The sequence below is a fragment of the Dufourea novaeangliae genome, unplaced genomic scaffold (assembly GCF_001272555.1).
Source record: "Dufourea novaeangliae isolate 0120121106 unplaced genomic scaffold, ASM127255v1 scaffold124, whole genome shotgun sequence".
NCBI lineage: Eukaryota > Metazoa > Arthropoda > Insecta > Hymenoptera > Halictidae > Dufourea > Dufourea novaeangliae.
Window position 1 is genome coordinate 2,137,663 of NW_015374010.1, and position 21,105 is coordinate 2,158,767.

General features: G+C 34.1%; 2 protein-coding genes across 2 annotated transcripts; one reads left to right on the forward strand and one right to left on the reverse strand.

Moving 5' to 3' along the window:
* Positions 1-874: 874 nt before the first annotated feature.
* Positions 875-4,425, forward strand: LOC107188452 (N(G),N(G)-dimethylarginine dimethylaminohydrolase 1). Its single transcript, XM_015576746.1, has 5 exons — positions 875-1,251; positions 1,424-1,526; positions 1,772-1,869; positions 3,784-3,879; positions 4,171-4,425. Exons 1-5 carry the CDS (start codon positions 994-996, stop codon positions 4,423-4,425), a joined length of 810 nt encoding a protein of 269 aa, XP_015432232.1. The 5' UTR covers positions 875-993.
* Positions 4,426-6,745: 2,320 nt separating this feature from the next.
* Positions 6,746-20,894, reverse strand: LOC107188397 (bumetanide-sensitive sodium-(potassium)-chloride cotransporter). Its single transcript, XM_015576681.1, has 17 exons — positions 20,628-20,894; positions 11,511-11,670; positions 11,312-11,407; positions 10,516-10,707; positions 10,264-10,440; positions 9,943-10,082; positions 9,459-9,755; positions 9,151-9,376; positions 8,945-9,066; positions 8,710-8,845; positions 8,427-8,638; positions 8,076-8,317; positions 7,849-7,997; positions 7,395-7,722; positions 7,160-7,314; positions 6,969-7,077; positions 6,746-6,882 (listed from the first exon to the last, which is right to left on the reverse strand). Exons 1-17 carry the CDS (start codon positions 20,892-20,894, stop codon positions 6,747-6,749), a joined length of 3,144 nt encoding a protein of 1,047 aa, XP_015432167.1. The 3' UTR covers position 6,746.
* Positions 20,895-21,105: the final 211 nt, after the last annotated feature.

Genomic DNA, 21,105 nt, shown 5'->3' on the forward strand with positions numbered 1-21,105 from the left:
CGCCAAACTCACTGGCGGGCAACGGCGTGCAGCGTGCGGGCACATGGCAGTGGTGGGTGAAATATGTGAGTGAGAGCGCGTATCTATCATTTACTTCACACACAAATAAGTCGTGAATCACGACCGTATAGGAGTAGATATTTCATCCAATGTATTTTTGCGGCCCATTTTTCTGGGGTTACATACCCCATTTCCATTTTAGTGTCATTACCCACCGCAGATTCACGGTTCTCAAAACGTAGAGATCGCTAAAATCGTAGGATTTTTAAGGTGTCGGTACCGTCGGTACTATAATTTAGATGGGCCACCAATTCCCATAAGATGAAAGGTCTATCCTATACCTAGTCGGTGCTATTAGAACCTTTACGAAGCTTTGAAGACGGTACGGAAGATTTGCAAGTTACAGAGGAGGGAATTATTTGCGGCATATAAGTTACAATATTTTATAAGCCTGAATAATATCTAAGCCTACTTTTTCTGAATTTATATAAATATCATTACAAGTATATTGTAAAATTATATAGGTAAATAGGATTTAAGTAAAATAAGTATCTAAGTTTCAATAAAAAACAGTCAAATCATACATATGCGTTATTCATTAATCTCGACACTATCTCCACTCCTATTCCTAATATCAATTAACCAAAAAAGTAATAAGAAATAATAAATAATAACAAAATAATTAATTCTAAAACTTTTAAGTTTTGGAAGAAGTTCTGAAATTAGTTCCAATTTCCGCCGCTGAAAAATGCGTAATCTGCGTTGCGGTCAATCTAGTGACATTGTAAGAGTGAATGTTGACACCGCTGTTTCATTGTTGTTTTTATATAAACGTCAAATTTCTACGTTAGTGGCACTTGATGGCACTCTGCGTTCTGACAAGACATAGAGGGTGGTGTAATCTATTTGCTATTGTCTCGTTTCAATTGGAAACTGAAGGAAACCAAAGATCACGTGATATTTTAACAACATAATTGGTTTTACCCATAAGCCATGCCTTTTCATCGTTACACGCACGCGGTAATGTGCCGAATTCCCCTTTCGCTTCGTACGAGAGGCGAGGTCACGTTAGACGAAGCTAGAACACAACATTTGGCGTTGGCTCAGCTTTTGCGAGAACTCGACATCGATGTCGTGGAAATGCCGCCGGACGAAAATTCGCCGCTCTGTGTTTTTGTCGAAGACATTGCTGTCGTCTGCAATGGTATCGCGCTGATAGCACGGCCGAACGAGTCGTCTCGGATAAAAGAGGTTTATTTCCAACGTTTTCCATTCATTGATAAACATTTTTTATTATACTCACGCCAGTTGCGTGTATAAGTATGTATAAATTCAAGCGTCGCATAACGAATTGTACTCTACATTGAATAGATCTGTCACCACGGTGTATTGATAGCTGAAAAGGTGATGATCTAATTTTCAGATTGAGACAATTAGGGCTGTGTTAAAGAAGGAATTGGAGATCCCACTTATAGAAATTGCGGACAAAAATGCTCGTCTCGATGGAGGAGATGTGTTATTCACTGGTAATTTTTTTATTTCTATAATTACTCTAATAACCAGACTATGGGTGTTTGTATAAATATAGATGTTTATATATTAATTTACAAAACACTGAAATCACATAAATTTCTTCACTCAATTAGGAGTTTTACATGAAATAAAAATCTTATTAAATATCATTGAAACTTGTTACATAGTCTATGAATAATTTACTAAATTACTAATTAGAGTTACTAAGGTAATTATTATTTTTAATTTATTATTGTAGGTCGAGAATTCTTTGTTGGACTGTCTCATTATACAAATGAAGCAGGTGCAAGGGCTGTTGCAGCAGCATTCCCAGAATATCCCTGTGTACCTATTAAGGTTGGTTAATTATCAATTACCATATTAATAATTCAATGTATTTCATGTACCTCGGCTTTTTAAAACGCATTGAATTATTTTCGTAAGGCTCTACTCTACTTGTACAAAATATTTCTAGTTTCTAACTGTTCAGAAAACATCTAAAAGCAGCATGAACCATTTGTTAAAACGTTTCTTCAATTAGTATTGTTCTTTTCTCTCTGCATATTGTAATTTTTTTTCAAATTATTCAGTTTATTTAATTCCATTCTATAATCTTTGTCTGTAATAAATATAATGTATTATTAAGACATTAAAATGTATATGTCTCTTATAGTTGTTCTGCTTCAGAAAAATATCTTTTTCTTACATGTTTTTAATGTTTATATAGAATAGAGAAGAAATTATGACAATAGAATAAATGTGACTGTACAGTGTATGTAAAGCAAAATGTAATGAGTATAAAAACTATTTACAAGTACAAAATGTAAGTTATTTGTGCTTTTAGTTTTAAAGTGTTTTTACAGCTTGTATGTACGTACAGTATTATAAGTAACATTCATAACAATCGTTATTTAATAATAGTACAGACGAAAGTAATACTTTTTTTTATGACCCATCACGTTTTATGGTTACACTATATTTCCTCTAGTTACGTGTATATTTCTTATATAATTCGATTTTAATATTATCGAAATGCATTTACAACACACTTCATAGGTTTAGAAATTGTGAACATTATGTATAAATATGTGCATATAGATACATACATGTATTTGGGTTGAACATATGACCAATGTAGTAGAAATATTAAAGTCATACAACTTACTCTTTTAATGTTCATTTAAGGTGGGTGATGGTGGCGAAGAGGTGATAGTGGAAAGTCTTACCTCAGCCCCACTTCAGGTTTGAGTGTATTAGACTGACTCTCTTTTTCATATTCTATTGCAAAAAGACTTCACAGTTTAGAAACACAATTTAGCACGATTTTATCAAGTTTATTTATAATTAGATATTTTATATTACAGATTTTAACGAAATGCTTTCATACAGAGAGTACTAATATATGATTTATGGCTTGGTGCAATTCTGCACATGGAACACATATTCACATATCAACAGAGATATATACATATATATATTTCTCACTTTTACATTTGCACACAATTAAAATTTGAATCTATTTATGTAGATATGTCATACTGTTAAGTTTAATACAGAACAGCTTGAATCAATTATTGTCGACGAAGTGTAACTTCGGACAAAATTTTCGTATATACTATACATTGTATTTTTTTTTTAACTTACTAACTAACAAATGTCAATAATCAATCATACCTGCACTATTTTCTGTTATTGTCACCTATGAGACACATATTTTAACATTAGTAAGCACTTATTGTTGATGGAACAAATATAACAACTTCTTCATAAAATATCTTTATTGGATATGAGCTGTGAAATTATATACTACCCTAAATTCAAGCATTAGACTGCATTAAACTAATCTGTTTTTGAATAATTATTATCCAATACACAAAAATATTATCATTTACACCAATATGACATTTTGCAAAATTAGTATATTTGTTTCACTCATTATAATAAAAGTTTACTTCGGTGTTTTTGTTTATGCAATGCCACCAAATAGTTGGATACGTTGAATAATATGTATTTGTTAGTACATGCATCATGTTTAAGTATAACAGGGACTGGCTTATGAAAACAAAACCTATGCTTATATTATGTATATAACTTATTATAACAAAACGTATGATTCTTTGATAAGATGTAATTGAGATAGAAAAGATATTAGTTACAAATGTGAAAATAAAAGTTGATTGTGTACAGATTTGATCTTATAATTCTGGAATTATTTGAAGTTCAATTTTAATTATTTTTTTATAGTAGTTTCTATTTAATTATTTCTTACAGGTCGCTGAATCTAAACGTCTGAAAGCTTTAGTCACTATGGCTGGTCCAGACATTATCTGCGTTGGTGCTGGGAAAGAATCACAGGAAGTCTTGAAGGTATCAAATTTTAATCTTAACAGATTTTTATCAGTTCCTATTTAGTAAACTTTTGAATCTCAAAAAGTACAAGACAACAACCTTTCAATTCCAGTTACAAATTTCATAATATAACAATAGAAACTTTTCCAGTCTCGAATTAGAAGACATTTATTAGGTTTCAGATGTATAAGTCGTGATATTGAAAAGCCTTTTAATAGCTTTGCAGTTGACAAAAAAATTTCACTTTATATCATCCTTCCAAATTACCTTCATATTATTTTTAATACTTCTGAACTGTTTATATTGTAGAGAATTGAAAGGGAGGCAACGTACAGTTATCAAACGTTAACCGTCCCCGAAGATGTTGCCGCGAATGTACTTTACGTGAATGGGACATTAATTCATCGATCAGAAGACGAGATTCCACAATCAAGTAAGGTGTTCGCAGAGAAAATTGAATTTCCAACCAGGTCTTTACACTTGTCTGAATTAGCGAAAGTCAGTTCTGGTTTAACATCTTGTTGCTTATTGGTACGTAGACCCAGACATATTCGCAGTATCTAAACCAAAAATGAGAATCTAATTCAAATCTAGCAAACGTGCTAAATTGCTAGCGTTATGCATTCATACGAATACATAAGAGTAAGAAGTTGAATATTTCTAAAAAAAGGAGAAATATTATCAAAATGCTGTGCAAAAAAAAAAGAAACTATAATATTGACGTAGCAACTACGTCGCTCTAAAACTACTTTAATGAACGAAAGATTATTTTAGAATTATTTTATAAAAAGATTATCTTAGTAGAACAGAGATTTTATAATTAAAAAGATTAATATATATTTGATTTTAATGTATTTACAATAGAGAATAATATATTGAAACATTAATAATTTACCTAATTTGTAGACTTACAACAGTCATAATTTGTATCTTGCCATTTGTGTAAAAAATTATATATCTTTTTTTCTAATATTCATAATTTTTATTGTGGCAGCATTTGTATATACATAACAAAATAATATTTTATTGTTAATATTTTTTATTTTTTCATGCTTTTAAACATATTGTATCATTGTTTTTATTTATAATTTTATATATTATGCTCTACAATGATAGCATATGTTTAACTTCCAATATATACAATCAATTTGATATCAAAATATAAGAGTCATTAATACTGCACAAAATTTCTTCTTTACAAAGATTTGTGACGTTAAGAAAATCGATTTATAAATTATACAAGTTAAAGAAAAATAATTTTCTAATATAGCACAAAAAATGGAATCATAAAATGAATGACATAGAAATTCGATATTATAGTAAATGTCTTCTACTTTTGATATGTTATGTTATACAATTAGAAATCAATTGTTAGGAATTAATCATCAGTATTCTGACACCTTCGGATGCATTTGCTACTAGTCTATAAATCGTGTTCACTTAACTACTCAAAAAGAGCTCTTCTACTATTCAATAATATACTACAAAGTTAATAATATATAAAAGCGCTGATAGTTAAAAGTTAATGTGCTGATTCACATTAAAGCAAAGTTACACAATTAAGAGTCTACTGAACAGAAAAAAAAACAAGATTTCTATAAAATAAACTTAATACGTACATATACACATCTATTACAGCAAGCTTGATGTGTTTTGGCATATTTATCATGTCTATAAAATATTATACCGTTCTAAATGATATACTGCAATGGTTTCTTGGTGTTTTCAAAGTCGTTACAATATTTAAGTAATTTTATTACACTTTTATACAATTTGATATGCGTATTTTTTGCATTAATTTCAGCGTTCCGTTAGTTTTCATAATTTTTGTAACCATTTTTTAATATGAAAGTATTTTAGGAATGCATTTTACGATAAATAATTCACAATTTGTAACATTAGATTTAGTGTTATTCTGTGTAATTTTTTTGCAATTACTCCAAAGTGTATAAGACTACTAAGTTGTAAACAGAATAAAAGATATACACTAGACAATAAAGTCTAGCTCTTACCAATTATTCCTACCCGTATAAATGGAAGAACACACGTATAAATATTTAATATCAGCTTAATTGTTACAGTTAGATAACTTATTTAATAATGTTCTCACAAAACGTCCGCAACATTTCAACGAATGGATGACTTGGTATACAAAGTGTAATGCAAGTAAAATTTAAACTTCTGTACATAATTTTAACACCTAATGAAAATACATACCAGCTTTAATTTGAATATTAAACCTAAGACTAGTATTCTTCTCGAATTTGGTGGCAAACACATTCACACTTGCTTATAGTTATTCAAAATATCTTAATAGAAACTTTCTTACACAAATTCAAATGATTGTCGATCTTTCTTATCCATTAATACAAATTTAAATACATAGGTATGTTACCTAAGTTTCGAATAATTGTAAGCAAACATGTGGACGATATTATTGGCGACCATATCGTATTACTTATCTCGCATTTTCATTATTTTAAGTATTCATGAAGACAGTTAATTTTATTTGTTTTTTTTTATAACTGATGGATGGAAAACATTATTTAGAAATTTAGGAACAATTACTCTGGCAAACGTGTGTTTAAAAAATAACAGTCTTGGTGAATTTATTGCGGTTAAACAGATTTAGAAATTGGTCCTCGGTAAACATCCACACTCTTGAATACTAAACTCATTCAAATGTGTGCCTTTCCAGTCATAAAGGCACCATTTTCATATATCGTAAGGTTACTTTTCTCCTTTTATAACATCACTTTTTTACGCGTGTATAATGTTTAAGTCATTATTGAGAGTGCACTAATTAATTATATTTCAGTAATTGATTTTCGAGAGAGAAGTTTTGTTGTACACAAATCTTCTCATTTTTCCATTCTTTGGCGTCATTAAGAATAAAAGGTTAAAACAGACGTATGATTCCCTCGAACAAGTAAAAATGGTGGCATATCGCGCGTTAAAGTCTCCAGCCAAGCCATGTAGAGAGGTGCTGATACAGCACCTTTTCGAGGCATTGGTAATGTCCTGTAAATAAACACGATAACATGACAGATATTACAATAATTAAAAACTATAAATGGCAACGGTTTTTGAGCGTTCATTTTGCTTACATAACAACTAAATTAGCTTCCATAGAATTCTCGAGTAACAATTCCCTTAAACGCAAATGCCTGTTCGTTTTTTCTTTCATGGCAAGTAGTTCGGAATCTTTAATAACGTCTGAAAATAATTAATAAATTCCTTAGTGTATCCCTTAATCAAAACTTATCCGTCATATATTGTATCACTAAACGAATAATACCATCGTCCGTTGTTTTAGGGTCACCCGTTTGCAGGAAATTCGCTATTAACGACTTAAAGAAACTTTTCGTATTATCTTGTGCTGGTTTCGAGATGTCTGGTATAACTTTCAAAGCAGAGTAGTCTATCCGGAATTTCGATAGAAGACTTGCCATGCTAGAAATATATAATATTAATAACAAATATATAATAATATCTTTGGCTATGGAGTTATTATATAAGTCTCCAAAACCTACTTTCTTTGTTCGTACTCTAATTCAGAATATTTATTAGCAAGTGCGAAAACCCGGAGTTTACTGTTAGACCAATTACGCCTCGTGCTAATAATGTATGGTAGCAGAAGAGTCAAGCCACCGTCGTCGTATAACCACCATACGTCTATGGTGCCCTTTTTTTGTTTACGCTGAAACTTCGTCACGGCATTAAGTATATCTTTCGCGATTGGTATGATATTCTGTCGATTTTCACGTTGATCTTCCGCGCTAGGATTAGGATATTCGTTGATCGTTTTTGATCGTCTTGGTGCCGGACTGCCGGGTATCGAAATATCTGATGTGCTACTGGCTGTGAAAGTAAATATTAAATTTAATTACGCGTGTATTAAAATAAAATTAAATTCAATTATTCCCTATTCTATTTTCGAAAAACAGAATGTACAGAATGTAAAAAGCCCGTAAATATTTTACAGACCTTGGCTGAGTTGTGAAAAACTTTGATTTCCTGGTATCGAAGATGGCAGATTCTTTTTCTGTTCTTCAACGTCTCCTATGGCGATACCGTGATCTAAACCTTCGCTTATTCGAAGCAGCGCAAGCGCTGTGTGCATGTCCAATGCTTTACTGAATGGATAAAAAGAAATGGGAATGTAATTAATAATAATATTCCGCTTGACTTGTTAATTGTATAAAGATACTAACTGCATCACGTTAAAGTACGCATTTAAATTTTGCTGTGGGCACGTTGCCCAGTCCTGTTTGTATCCCATTAACAATATGTTGGGTCTCATTTTTCCTAGGCCAGCGGCTTGTAAAAGGGAGGTGGCACCATCTTGAAAGCTTGCACCGTCCACCAACGAATAAAATGCTTTAATCTTATTTGCTCGAAACCAAGAAGTACATTTCGCGATCATGGAATTCCGTGTTTTATACGATATCGGTGTCTGAAATGTATGAATATAAAATTTTTCATATTTTAAACATATTCGGTATCATGTCATTTAATACTTTTTCTTTTTTTTTTTTTTGTTTTAAATTAATTTCCCGCGGTACCTCGATGACGTGACCGCAAATTAATAAACTGTTGTTTTTGGTAATGTGATGCGCAAAGTCAACGAGCGACGATCTGGCGCTCGGCATACCGGTGAGTACCAGAAGCTGAGGTCTGTAGTTTTTAACGTGTTCTTCGACTCTGTCTAATTGTTGTACAGCCGTTAAGGCATTATTGTACGTTTGGGCTTGCGTGGTCGAACCCCAATTTACATCTACAGAAGAATGTTATTTTTTTTTTTATTAATGTCACAAACATCAGAATACATAATACATGAAGTACTACCTGGTTTTCTGTAGGAGACTACTAAGTAAAGGGCTAAAACCACAGATAAAGTAATTAAAGCCGTCCACCACGAGATCAGGAACATCACAGAGACGCAAAGAATAGCACCGGCAAGACTTAGCCACATATTATAATACTAAAATAAAAAAAAAAACACACGAAAGACTGTATTATCATTTCTTTTTTTGAATCAGCGATTGCTTTAGTTACTGAAACAGTGCAGCAAAAATTGTACCTTAAACGTTGGTCGCCAACCAATTGGCTTAGCTAGCGAAGCATGGAATGTACTGAAGTTGATTAGAGTGTAGGCAGCCAAAAAGAAATTTGAGATCAAAGGAGCTATAGCGTTTAATTCACCTAAAAAGAATAACGAAAATCGTATTTTAACAAGACAATTGACGATTACCAAGTCATTAATTACAAAGACTGCGTAATATTCACCGATCAAGATGAAACCAACAGCAATGATGAATGTGAGGAAATATCCACGAATCGGTTCCCTATCCTTTTCACCGCTGAACCACGCTATTCCAGGATACAATTTATCAAGACAGAGTGCCTGAAACACTTTCGGGGCGGAAACCAACGATGCCAAGGCACTTGATAACGTAGCCGCGAAACATCCAGCATAAATAATTGGACCGAACACAGAGACCAATTCGATCACCTAAACAATTAAATTTGAATTTACAAAACATACGATGGATCACTGAGCCAAATAGGTACGCACTCTATCGCACAAGTATCACCTGAAAATTATTATGGCCGCCATAAGAACAATTCCCTGTACAATTAAATTTTGTACCATACATGCTCCAAACGATCTCGTTCGAATCTGCAACAGTCGTACTCTCGACTGTTTCATTGCTCGAGTTGAATGTCGCTATAGCAGCGTACGAACCATTGAACACGTTCCATAGATCGTTAACATCGCCAGATGCGTCCCGCATGACTGTACCGCCTACCATGAAAGCCATAACGAAATAGGAAATCGTTGTTAAAAGTATTGCCAAAAGTGTTCCCTTGGGAATTGCCGTTTGTGGGTCCTATTTAAACATAGAAACGAACTGTCTGATGAAATGACCTTCAGGCTGAATATCATCTATCGTGAAATGCGTAGAAATACACTACTTCTGGTTGATTATTGTTATAAACGCGTGGTCTTACAAGGTATAAGTATTTAAAAAAAAGTATATATATATATATTCCCTATAGACGAAAGGACTAAATCACCTTCAAATCACCGGATATATTCGCACCTGCCAGGATACCTGTTGCCGCTGGGAAAAAGATAGCCAAAACTGAAAAAAAATTATGTTCCACCCCTTCGTAGTATCTATAGTCCGAATAAAAATTCTCCCTGAACAGATCACCTGTGAAAATAATGGAAAAAAAAAATGGTACAAATCATGTGATCAAAATACAAACGACTTATAAATCGCTAATACTGATATTGCTACGAGCACTGCTGATGTATAGTTAACAGATTAATTGTTGCGTTTATATAAATCTACTAAAACCATGAAAATCACTTCGATATTTGTAATATTTTACCATTATATCCTACGAATCCTTTAGCTTTCTCCAGATCGTCCTTAGGGCCAACAAAAGTGCCAATCGCAAAATCAGCGATAGCCACCAGAAGAATAACGAGCAAACCGATTTGGGCCTTTGCCTCCCATTCTAGACCGACCATCACGATCACCAGAAGCAGAACGATCGTGATGCAGCCTGTTAAATGAAAAAAAAAGGAAGTGATTAAAATATCACACAGTGTCGGAGCTATAAAGGATCTTTCAAGCTGACCTATTATTCTAATATCGGTGTTATCGCAATCGACGATGCAGATTCCATTCGCTTTGAGACAATCGACCATGCTCTCGCAAAACCCGACAACATACATGGCACAGGCGACCGCGTTCGCCAGAGAAAATATCAGCCCTATAGATCCTCCGAATTCCGGGCCCAATGATCTGGAAATCATGTAATACGTGCCACCTAAGAAAAAAAAAAAAACAATGAATCAATTCCATAGATCAGGGTTACCGAATACATATACAGGGTGTCTCAGCTCACTTGATCACCTCGAATAATGACATAACGGTACACTTTATGAAAATTTTGAGCCGTGGAAGTTAAATGGCATCAAGAGGCACATCTTATATGGTACGTGCTTTTTTTGTGGGTGGAGGCATTTCAGAGATTTCAAAGTCACCTTGATTTTTTTTTAACGAAATTACTTACTTTTTATACTATAGAACGTGGAATATCAAATTCTGAATAAAAATGTGTTACCTTCATACGTTAATTTCCAGCTAGAGTATACATAGTGCGTTTCTTGCAATGATCTAAAAACCTATTCCAACCACCTGTAATATTCCACGACCTTCAGATGACTTTGAACCTTATGCTGGTGCATCAGAAGAATACATTGAAAATAATACTTCTGTCGATCTTTGCTGTCTGTATAATTATGTTATTTTATGAATGGGTTAATGCGATTAGGGCATCGGTACACATCATTACTGATCATTTTAATTCGTCCCAGCCCCCCTCCAGCGGTAGGTATGATTCACACATTTACACCGGGCCTGTTATTTACCTCCTTTAATGAGCCCATTTGTACTGATCGCTGACATTGACAGCGACGTTATAGTGGTCACGGCTGTCGTTGTGAAGATCAATAGAATCGCTTGTCCTGAAAGTATACAAGAAAGGAAATCAAGTAATTAAACGGAGTGAATTGTCCGTTCATCGATCGAACCGTATATAATTCAGTCTTGTTTATCGACGATAATTACCTACACCCGCTTGTGCAACGACCCATGAGAGTCGTAAAAACAGCATTACACCCCAAATGTTGAGGAGACATCTCAATAGGACACCCTGGATCCATCCAAACTTGATACCGGAAGTCGACGGTTTCACGTGCGATATGGGTAACGTGTGGGAGCCTGATCCCTAATTGCATTACAGAAAAAACGAAAATTCATTAAAACGTTCATACATTCTCAGAGGTGATTGTTTGTTTAATAGATCCCGTTCCTGGGAACAAATTCAAAAGAATAGATCCAACTGTTCCGTTGCTCTGGTCGAAAATAATTTTTGCCGTCCTTTACATTTAATTATAAATAATTATTTTAACACTAGAACTACTAAGCAAGTCAAAATGACTTGTCAATACACTCTTACAACGACGATTAAAATGTTATTAAGATACATTTTCTCAGATCTTTTGCATCGTTTAGTACCGTATGAAAGTGAAGAAATCAGTTAATATCTAAATTTTTAAAAGCTTTTCACGTTTATTCACCGGTTGAAGTAAATGTGCGTTTATCGTCGGTAGTTCTAGTGTTAAAATTGAATTTTTAACAGTGAGGGAATTTTTTGGTAGCTATTTGTTGAATGTCAGAAGCTTTTTGTTTTATACAAAATTATATTCATAATAATCATAAAAGGAAACAGTAACAAAATAAAATTGTATATAGATACGGGGTAGTTTTTTACAATAATCAACACAACTGTTATAAAATCATTTTAAAATCAATGAAAAAAACAACGTAATCACAAAATACATTTAAAAAAGTTTTAAAAACATTTTCAACTTCAGAAAAATCTTTTCTCTCGGCCAACTCTTAACTTTTGAAATTTTTTTTTCAAACATACTTCTATCACATAACTCGTGTTTTATACAAACCATACCCAATCCACTTATAATAGTAATTATATGGGTGTTTTAAAAGCAATTTATTTTAACATTAAATTCAAACATCTTCCATTAGGGGAAAAAACAACGAATCAAGGAAAAGGCCTCCTACCACTTGGTATTGGGAATTATTGAAATTTATGCCAAATTATCACTCAATTTAACATTTATTTCAGTACCTGGAATAAATTTACCAAGTGGTAGGAGACTTTTCTTCTACACCGCTTTTCCCCTAGTGGAAGCCGAGTTTGCTTAAGGGTGTACTATTTCACCCCTTTTTTCGAAAAACATTTACTTTTTTTATCGGTGTTTATTGATTTGATGATTCTGCCCGAAAACATTTGTCCGTTAGTCTGTACATATACTTCCGGGTGACCGGCTGTGATCTTTCGGTACGATCGTGAATGGGACCACGTGTGTGCGTACGTGTGTACGTTGTTTTCCTGTGTGTAACTACGCCGAGACGTACGAAAAGTACTATTTATAGAATTAAACTGTAGAAGTTGTGTCGTTAGATCCACGGGATCTCTGTACGCGAGCGTTACGCGTAAATTGAGATTTAGAAGTGGTTATCGGCATTGAAGGTGATTCGTCTAGAGGAAGGGTCGCCAGTCGGCCAATGAAGACTAACGATTTACGTAACAATGCCTCTCTCGCACATGTCGTACATTACACGGTCGCCCAATATTGAGGCGGTTTTTTTTAGAAATTCGAGGATTTGAACGCGTGTTGGTCTGGTCTGTTTTAATTTTCTCGCGAAAAACAAAAATCCGTTTCTCTAATAAGAGAACGATTACGAGACACTGTGAACGGGAAATCCTTGAATCACCGGTTCTTCTTACACCGTGAAACGATTTAAAGGGTTAAATACCTTTGTGCTGTTAAATAAAGAGGGAAAGTTAAAAAAAAATTTGGTATATATGCAGAATTATTATATGTTATTTTCTTAATAATTTCTGAGAAATTGAGCTATATCGATAGACGAAAATGGCTGCCATTTAAAAGCGTTTATACTCGAAGTGCAGTTTCCAAAATCGGTACCAGAAATATTTAAAAGACTACTGAACTAATTTGGATCAAACTTGATGGTAATTTCTTAAGACTAAAATTTAGTGCTTGACGAAGCAAATATTTGATTTGTGCATTTTTAGTAACAAAAGAAGTTGAAAATTTATGTCGAAAACTAGAAGTTTCGACTTCGACAAGTACTAGTTCCTTTTGTCTGCTTTAATATAAAATTAGAAAGACCTTTTTATGGTGTTTTGATGAAATTGGTTATAATTAAATGGTAGCCACTTTCTTCTATTGATCGATGTATAGCTCAATTTATCAAAAATTACTAAGGAAGCAACATATAATAGGATGTATATGTTGAATTTTTAATAAACAATCATTCTGCATATACAATGTATCCAAACCCTTAAACGAAACTTACGACGATGAATGGAATATTGAACAGCGAAAGTAGACTCTTTGAAAAGGAATATAAGTATTATCCTTCAACGATTCATTCTTTGAATAAAAAAGTTTCTTTGATAAGCAAAGCATATGTGACATTAGGTATCAATTTAAGCAGAATATTAAAGAGTATAATCAAATTTCACGAAAAGTCCTGAAACAATTTGTAATAAATTAATTAGTACGTTAAGCATCTACAGAAAGAAGTGGTGCCTTTTAAGGAATAAGAAGTATGTCAAGTCTGTAGGCAGTTTATGTTGTATCACAATAGAAAGTTAAACTTACGATAGTAAATGGAATAGTACCTTGTCGAGATGCATTTATCGTGCATTACAATTTCTACCACCCAAGTGTATTTCCCTCTCGAGTGGGAGACAAATAGAAGTTCGATTTAATGATCAAAAAAATGAAAATAGATGTTCGTTGTATCGATTAAGATATATTGTTTCCTTTTTTTTTCATTTACTTAGAAAGACCATTGGATGGATCCGTATTGTAATCATAGATATGAAAATATTACCACAGATCTGACAAAAGTCAATATTTAAATTTGTCACAGATCATACAGATTCGATGAATTTCGACAATTTAAAAATTCGAGCATGCATAAGATTCGAGCAAATCTACAAGAATCTGCGTTCTGCAAACAAACGATTCCGGAAGCCTTAGAAACGAGGGGAATTCCATTGTTATTGGATCACACCCTCGGATGTCATGGCGAAGTCAAGATTAGGAGTGCAAGCACTATTAGCGTGACATTCGGATATTTTCAAGGCTAATCCTTCTCGATCCCAGATTAATAGATTGCGGGCTGTATGCATTCATCAACACTCACGATTGTCCAAACATCAATATAAAAACAAATTGAATAAAATTAAAATAAGTTTTTTTTTTATTTCGTATAGTGTGATACAACTATTTTCCAAAAATCTTCTTTCGCCCATCTACATATTTACGAACTGCCTACTGGTCAATAAGAAAAATATAAACAACATGTAAGTAATCGTCTCCAATAAATTACATTATTAAATAAAAAAAATCTAGAAAATTTTACAACGCACTTGAAATTATCTAGATCCACTAAAGTTCAAAGATTTGTAGCGTTGTAATCTTTTAGTGTCTGTTTTCTATTTCTTTATTCAGTAGGTAAATTCATTGTTATTATTAAATCTGTTTACATGTGCTTGTCACCTAAAAATATTCGAAATTCCTGCTTTCACCTGTATCGATATTTGTAAATTATTATATTCCTAACAAACTACAGGTCATTAACACTTTCGAATATTTCTATGTATTAGAGTTCGTGGCTGATCCCCTTATTCTAGAAATTCTGTAGTCCACGAAAATCTATGCATTTATCCGAAATCTAAATAATTCATCGACCAGTGATCTCCAATAGACGGTTCGATTAACCTGTGCACCGTAATTAGATAATTTCGCCCTGACGAACCGCAGACATTGATTTGCTAACGAAAAGATTAGGCGGTTCAAGGGTAACCGAGAGCCTCTCGACTCGTGTGGCTCGCTGCTTTTATAGCTCTTAGAGAGACGATTATTTCATCCCATTATTTCCCGCGCTCTATCCTCGAATATCGTGCCTTGGACACTCCGGTATACATAATTGCGAAATTATTCTTACACGACTGCCTCGGAGCCGTTTCTCGCGTACCTTCACTGATAACAAAAAAAAAAAAAAAAAAAAAAAAAAATGAAAAACCTCGATGTCTCGATCATGAAAATTTTTTTTTGTTCTATATTTTATCTATGAAGTATTTTAGCTTTCCCGTCATTTTCGCCGTCAGAGAGGAAACTCGAGTTACAGCAATCGTCCGGTTATCGTGTTACGTATTATGTTACGCGTAATAATTAGCATTATGGGTATCCCGTAGGAGCTTTCTTTTTGATAAATCTAGAACTGCTCGAATTTCAGTCGGAAGTGGATTCGACGACACAGTGTAACAAATTGTGTATTCTGACAGTTTATGGCGCATACCTGACTGTCTACGATTCTGTATCGGAAAAATATTTGGGAAAGATTAATACGACGTTTATCGTGCGAAATATCATGTAAAATCACACATTCCTGTGACGTAACGGAAGTTAAACAGAAATGTATTCTGTTTCCGAGAATTTTGATTGAGTTGTAAAATGAAATAAGCAGGATTGTTAAGTTCGATTGAAGAGTTTGTAACGTATTATACGTCATCCAATCCAGGTTTGTTATAATTAGACTGCGGATTTTATGCATTTATGGCCTACAGGGTTCCGTAAAATAAAGTAAAAGACAAAACTTTCATCAGATTCAATGAGTTTTCTAGTTTATTCTAAGTCCAATATGATACTTAAGAAAAGAATGTAATTTCTAAATTCGTTCTTCTCTGTATGAATTGCTGTAGAAAATATTGTTTTATATAAAAATCCGCAGTTTAGTTATAATTACCATAAAATCATCAACTTGTATTCTTCACGTTCTTACGATTATTTTCTAGAACAGTAATTTCTGTAAGTACGTATATGTAGAACAATTATATTGTTACACAGAGGTGATAAAACGTAATTGCAATAGTCCATTTACACCTTCTTTTGTTTATTTTCTACTACAGCTATTTCTGTACGTACGTGTAATAATCGTATTGTTACAACAGAGGTGAAAAACGTAATTGCCATCTAATCGGCATGTTCCTGTAAATTTTCGCTTTTGCGATAAAGTGACCTACAGGTGCAAATACTTTATGAAAACGGAAATTTCACAAAAAATTAATTTCCTATGCCAGATGTTTCATTATGTTAATAATAACATTTACTATTGAATACCATTAAAGATTTTAATTTTACTGTATCCACACAGGTTGATATTTCCTGTAAATGCATAAACCTTTCTCAGTCTAATTACAAATTGGGCGTAAGTTTAGTTTTTCTTTCATTCAAGCATGTTTTTTACGCAGAAATTCCGTAACAAAAACAAAAAAAGATAACCTACCAACTGATTGCCATTAATATTCATAAATGTATTTTAAATACATGTAGCTGAAAAACGGTTTGAATAATTTGTCTAAGGGTTTGAATATTTTTCGTAATCTAACCGATTACAAAATTAAAATGTAAATTCGAAAAGGAATCCTATAAAATAAAATCTATACTACGAAATAATTACACATCTTTCGATTCTTGTAACGCAACCATTCTTAAATTATTATATCTTTCTTTTACGTTATATCTAATACAAAATCGTCCTGTTGTCGTTCGCCGTGTTATTTAAATATTATTTACTTTATTCTTCCTCGAATATATTATACATCGACCTCTTCGGTGACATTTGCTCGGTACGTGCAGTTAACGCATCGGACGCGTGTGTGTATGTAAGTACGCGAGGTACATTGCGACGAGTAAGTGAATTACGAGCGCCAAGTTGCATCGAAGAAAAAGAACGACCGACGAAGGAGCGTTTCTCACGCGCAGCAAAAGTTCCTGGCTTGGATCATAAGTACATATATATACGTATGTATGTGTGTTGGTAGCAACACGTTCATAGAATAACGGTGGTATAATAGTCAAATAATAACAAACGGTTATCCCTCCGCCCGTAATGTATTCGGAGCACGCGTTTTACTGGTCCCATTGGCACTCTCGTTAAGCCCCACACAATTCGGATTCGCGGCTGATATTTCAATCGAGTGGCTCGAAAACCTTTTTGCGGCGAGGAAGTCGACAAATTTTTCATAATCCTTGGTCATGTAATATACACGCACGATTTTCAGATAAATTTTATACGACTGCTTCTTTCCAGGTGTTGCGACTGTAGCTATAGATTTTAAAACGTGCCTCTATGTACACTCGCGAGCAAACTTGGCTTCCACTAGGGAAAAAAGTGACGTAGAATAGAGCCTTCTACCATTCGGTTTCGGAAGTTTCTGAAATTTATGGCAAATTAACATACATTTTAATATTTATTTCAGTACTTGAAATAAATTTATTAAATGGTAGGAGACTTTTCTTCCACTAGGGGAAAAAGTAACGAATTAAGGAAGAGTGTACTGTTGTACTGTGTACAAACAGTATAAGGAAAAGCCATTGAAAGCATAATATTTTACGAGATATTTCACTTTTTACACAATTACTTTTAACTACAGTTATGGTAAACAGTGTGTGTGTGTATGTGTGTCTAATTACAGTGTTAGTAAATACGATAATGGCGTGATGATTCAACGTTAACATGGTAATTGTGTAATAAAAATAGTAATTTAAAGGTCAACATTAGTACCACCAGAAACATTATAATATCAGTGATTGTAAAATAGAAAATCCGCAATCCGTCATATTGACGTAAAGTTTTGGTAAGGTTTAGTAATAAACGTGGACCACTCCATGTGCACAATATGAGATTTAACTCTATTTTATGCCTTCTTTTTCAAGTGTCTTCGTAAATTTCTTTTCTGAAGTCAATATTTATCATTATTTGCAATTTATTTCTCGATTTATCTATAATTTTCTCTCTTGTTTTTTTCCAGTTATATGTTTCATTAATTTTATTATTCGTCCGATTTATATAAACACGTATGTATATTTTTTCTCCGATAATTAGTCCGGACAAAATGTCCCACGTCGCCAAACAGTCATTAAATGGTATGTAAAGCATTCGAGAATGGCCGTAAGGATATTACTGATGAGTGCTGCGAAGGAAGACCGATAACCGGTGGTGTCCGGAAATCGGACGTGAATTTCTTGCAAACGCAATTCGTAAATTGCCTCCTCGTTATGACAAGGACTTGCATATGCTCGTTGAAACCTAATAGCTGAATGTATGTGTATATTACTGTATTCATTTTCCTTCGATACAATTAGGTATCGATACTTTTGATACTAAGTAGATATTGATACATTTTTTCGATACAATGAATAAAAAAATCGATACCTTGACGATATTGGTTTATCCCTAACTATGTTTAAGCTGTTCGTGGAATCGAAATTAGAAATGGCATTCCATAATTCATCGCTAGCCCAGAATACAGCTGCACTCGCATGGAGATATCAATTTCACGAATAAATATATTCCTGGTGGATGAGACAGTCTTATGGCACTTATGATCGTTTCAAGTGATGCTTTAATTGCACGACCGAACGTGGGGGTAACTGCAATGTGTTAAGAAACGGTAGGTTCAGTCATAGTTACGGTCGTCACTCATGAACAAATGTATCAATCAGTTTAAAATTTTCAGTGTATTAGGCATGTATACTAATAAATTTCTATATTAAACGTTATTTAAAGATATCGTGTCAAAACAAAATTAGAAATTTTTTTCTGAAGGTAGCTAATTTTTTACCGTCAATCAATGATAGGTTCATTCGTTAAAAAATTAATAAGCTTACTAATTCAGTGGAGGAGATAGAAAGAATGAGAGAAAGAGGAGAGCCACGTGGAGGGGAAATGGTAAATAGAGAGAGGAGATTACAGGAGGAGGATAGGTGGAAAAATATAGAAAACTCGAAGTACAAAAAATGGTACAAAATGGTTAAAGGAAGAGGGATTCCTGGGTATCTGAGAAAAGGGTGGGGAGAAAGTAGGTGGCAAAGGGTGGCCAGATTTAGGTTAGATAATGAGACGATAGAAAATAGGTATTGGATGGAAGAGGAAAAAAGAAGGTTCAGGATCTGTGGGTAGAGAGAAGAAAGGTGGGAACATGCGTGGGAATAATGCATGGGTTGGGGAGAAAAAAGGGGGTGGCAGGAAATGGTAAGGGAAGTGATAAGAGACAAGGGGGAGGGAGAAGAATGGATGAGGAAGGTGGAAGAAAGGAGAGAAGAAGTGAGGAAAATGGAGAATGGATGGAAGAATGAATGATAGAAGAAATGAGAGTGAAAGGTCAGACGAGCGGAAGCGGAGGACTGAGTTCCTGCGGTAACGTTGGCTGGCAAACTCGCGCTCTGATTGGTCGAGGTTTTTCGTTAATATCTCGTTAACCAAGCCTCGGATAATATTTTTGCTAAGGAAAAACTTGTTTCAAATCATCTCGCCAGTCTCCCATTTCCAAGTCCTCTAACATTTTTGTTACAACCCGTATATCAACCACGACACGACTTTCTCGAAACAATCTTCGATCAAACTGTTTCACGAAGATTGATGACTCTTGCTCGGGGAGCCAAGGAGCTAAAGAGGGCTGTGTATCTCGGAGGTTTCTTCAATTGACACGGGTATTAACTGTTGCCAAACAGAAACACTGTGTGACCCGGGAACAATTTCGAGGCACCGTTCATACAATCTAATATAACACAATTAACATTGTTTACTTCTTGTGACTCCGCTGATGATATCCAGAATCGTTTAGAGTGATTTATACTTTAATATCAACGAACTAACGTTTCGTTTGTTGGAAAAAAACTTTCTTCTATTGACAGATATATAGCTCAATTTTTCAGAAATTACTAAGGAAATACCATATAATAAGATGTATCTGCTGAATTTTTAATAAACAATAATTCTGTACATACAAAAAAAATGTTAATTTTCCCTCTTACCTAATAAGCATATGTAACCCCTTAATTAAAATTCCGAAATTGATTCCAATACCATCGTGAAACCAGCTAGAATGGGCCAAGAATTCTAAAAGGGCATGTGTTATTACGTACTCGATACAGCTGGAAAGAATACTAAATACATACCAACGTCATGACCGTAATAAGCGTACAACTGGCGACGCATTGTAAAACAAAAGAAATGTCAGTCCCATTAATGGTCAAGCATCATCATCATCCTTACCTTGTTAAGCAGAGTGGGATTGTGGAGCTCGTCCAAGGATGGCCTGTGAGCCGCCTGGATGCTCATGATGTTCCTGTAATTGTCCAACCTGGGCAGAGCCTCCCTAGTCATGTGTCTCAGCGACTTTTTCGTCTCTTGTTCGCCGAGAAGGCTTGCCCGACCCTCGAGACTATCGACACGGTTCACGTGAAACCTCGTCCTCCTTAAGGGATTCAATTCCACCGACTCGGAGTCTGTGTCCCCGTTTATACCGTTTTCGTGAGCCATTTCTATTGTCACCTCTTCTTCTTTCGGATACTCCTCTGTGTCTTTTTTTCACCTGATCGTTACGTGTCACTGGGACTAGCTCCGATCTAGATACTTTACCAGTCTCGGGGTCCAAATGTTTATAAGACAATCGAAATCTTGCGCGGAATCGATAAACAATTCGACGGATTTGCGGCTTCTCCGAGAATTCGTGGATTTAGCGATTTAACCA

Bases quoted from the DNA above. Each gene is read 5' to 3' on its own strand.
- LOC107188397 (XM_015576681.1), bottom strand. From the start codon at position 20,894: ATGGCTCACGAAAACGGTATAAACGGGGACACAGACTCCGAGTCGGTG. The intron at 10,441-10,515 runs GTCAGCTTGAAA...TTCATTTAACAG, and splicing joins CACCGATATTAGAATAATAG to GCTGCATCACGATCGTTCTG. The intron at 7,078-7,159 runs GTATTATTCGTT...AATTATTTTCAG, and splicing joins CCCTAAAACAACGGACGATG to ACGTTATTAAAGATTCCGAA.
- LOC107188452 (XM_015576746.1), top strand. From the start codon at position 994: ATGCCTTTTCATCGTTACACGCACGCGGTAATGTGCCGAATTCCCCTT. The intron at 1,252-1,423 runs GTTTATTTCCAA...TCTAATTTTCAG, and splicing joins AGTCGTCTCGGATAAAAGAG to ATTGAGACAATTAGGGCTGT. The intron at 3,880-4,170 runs GTATCAAATTTT...TTTATATTGTAG, and splicing joins AATCACAGGAAGTCTTGAAG to AGAATTGAAAGGGAGGCAAC.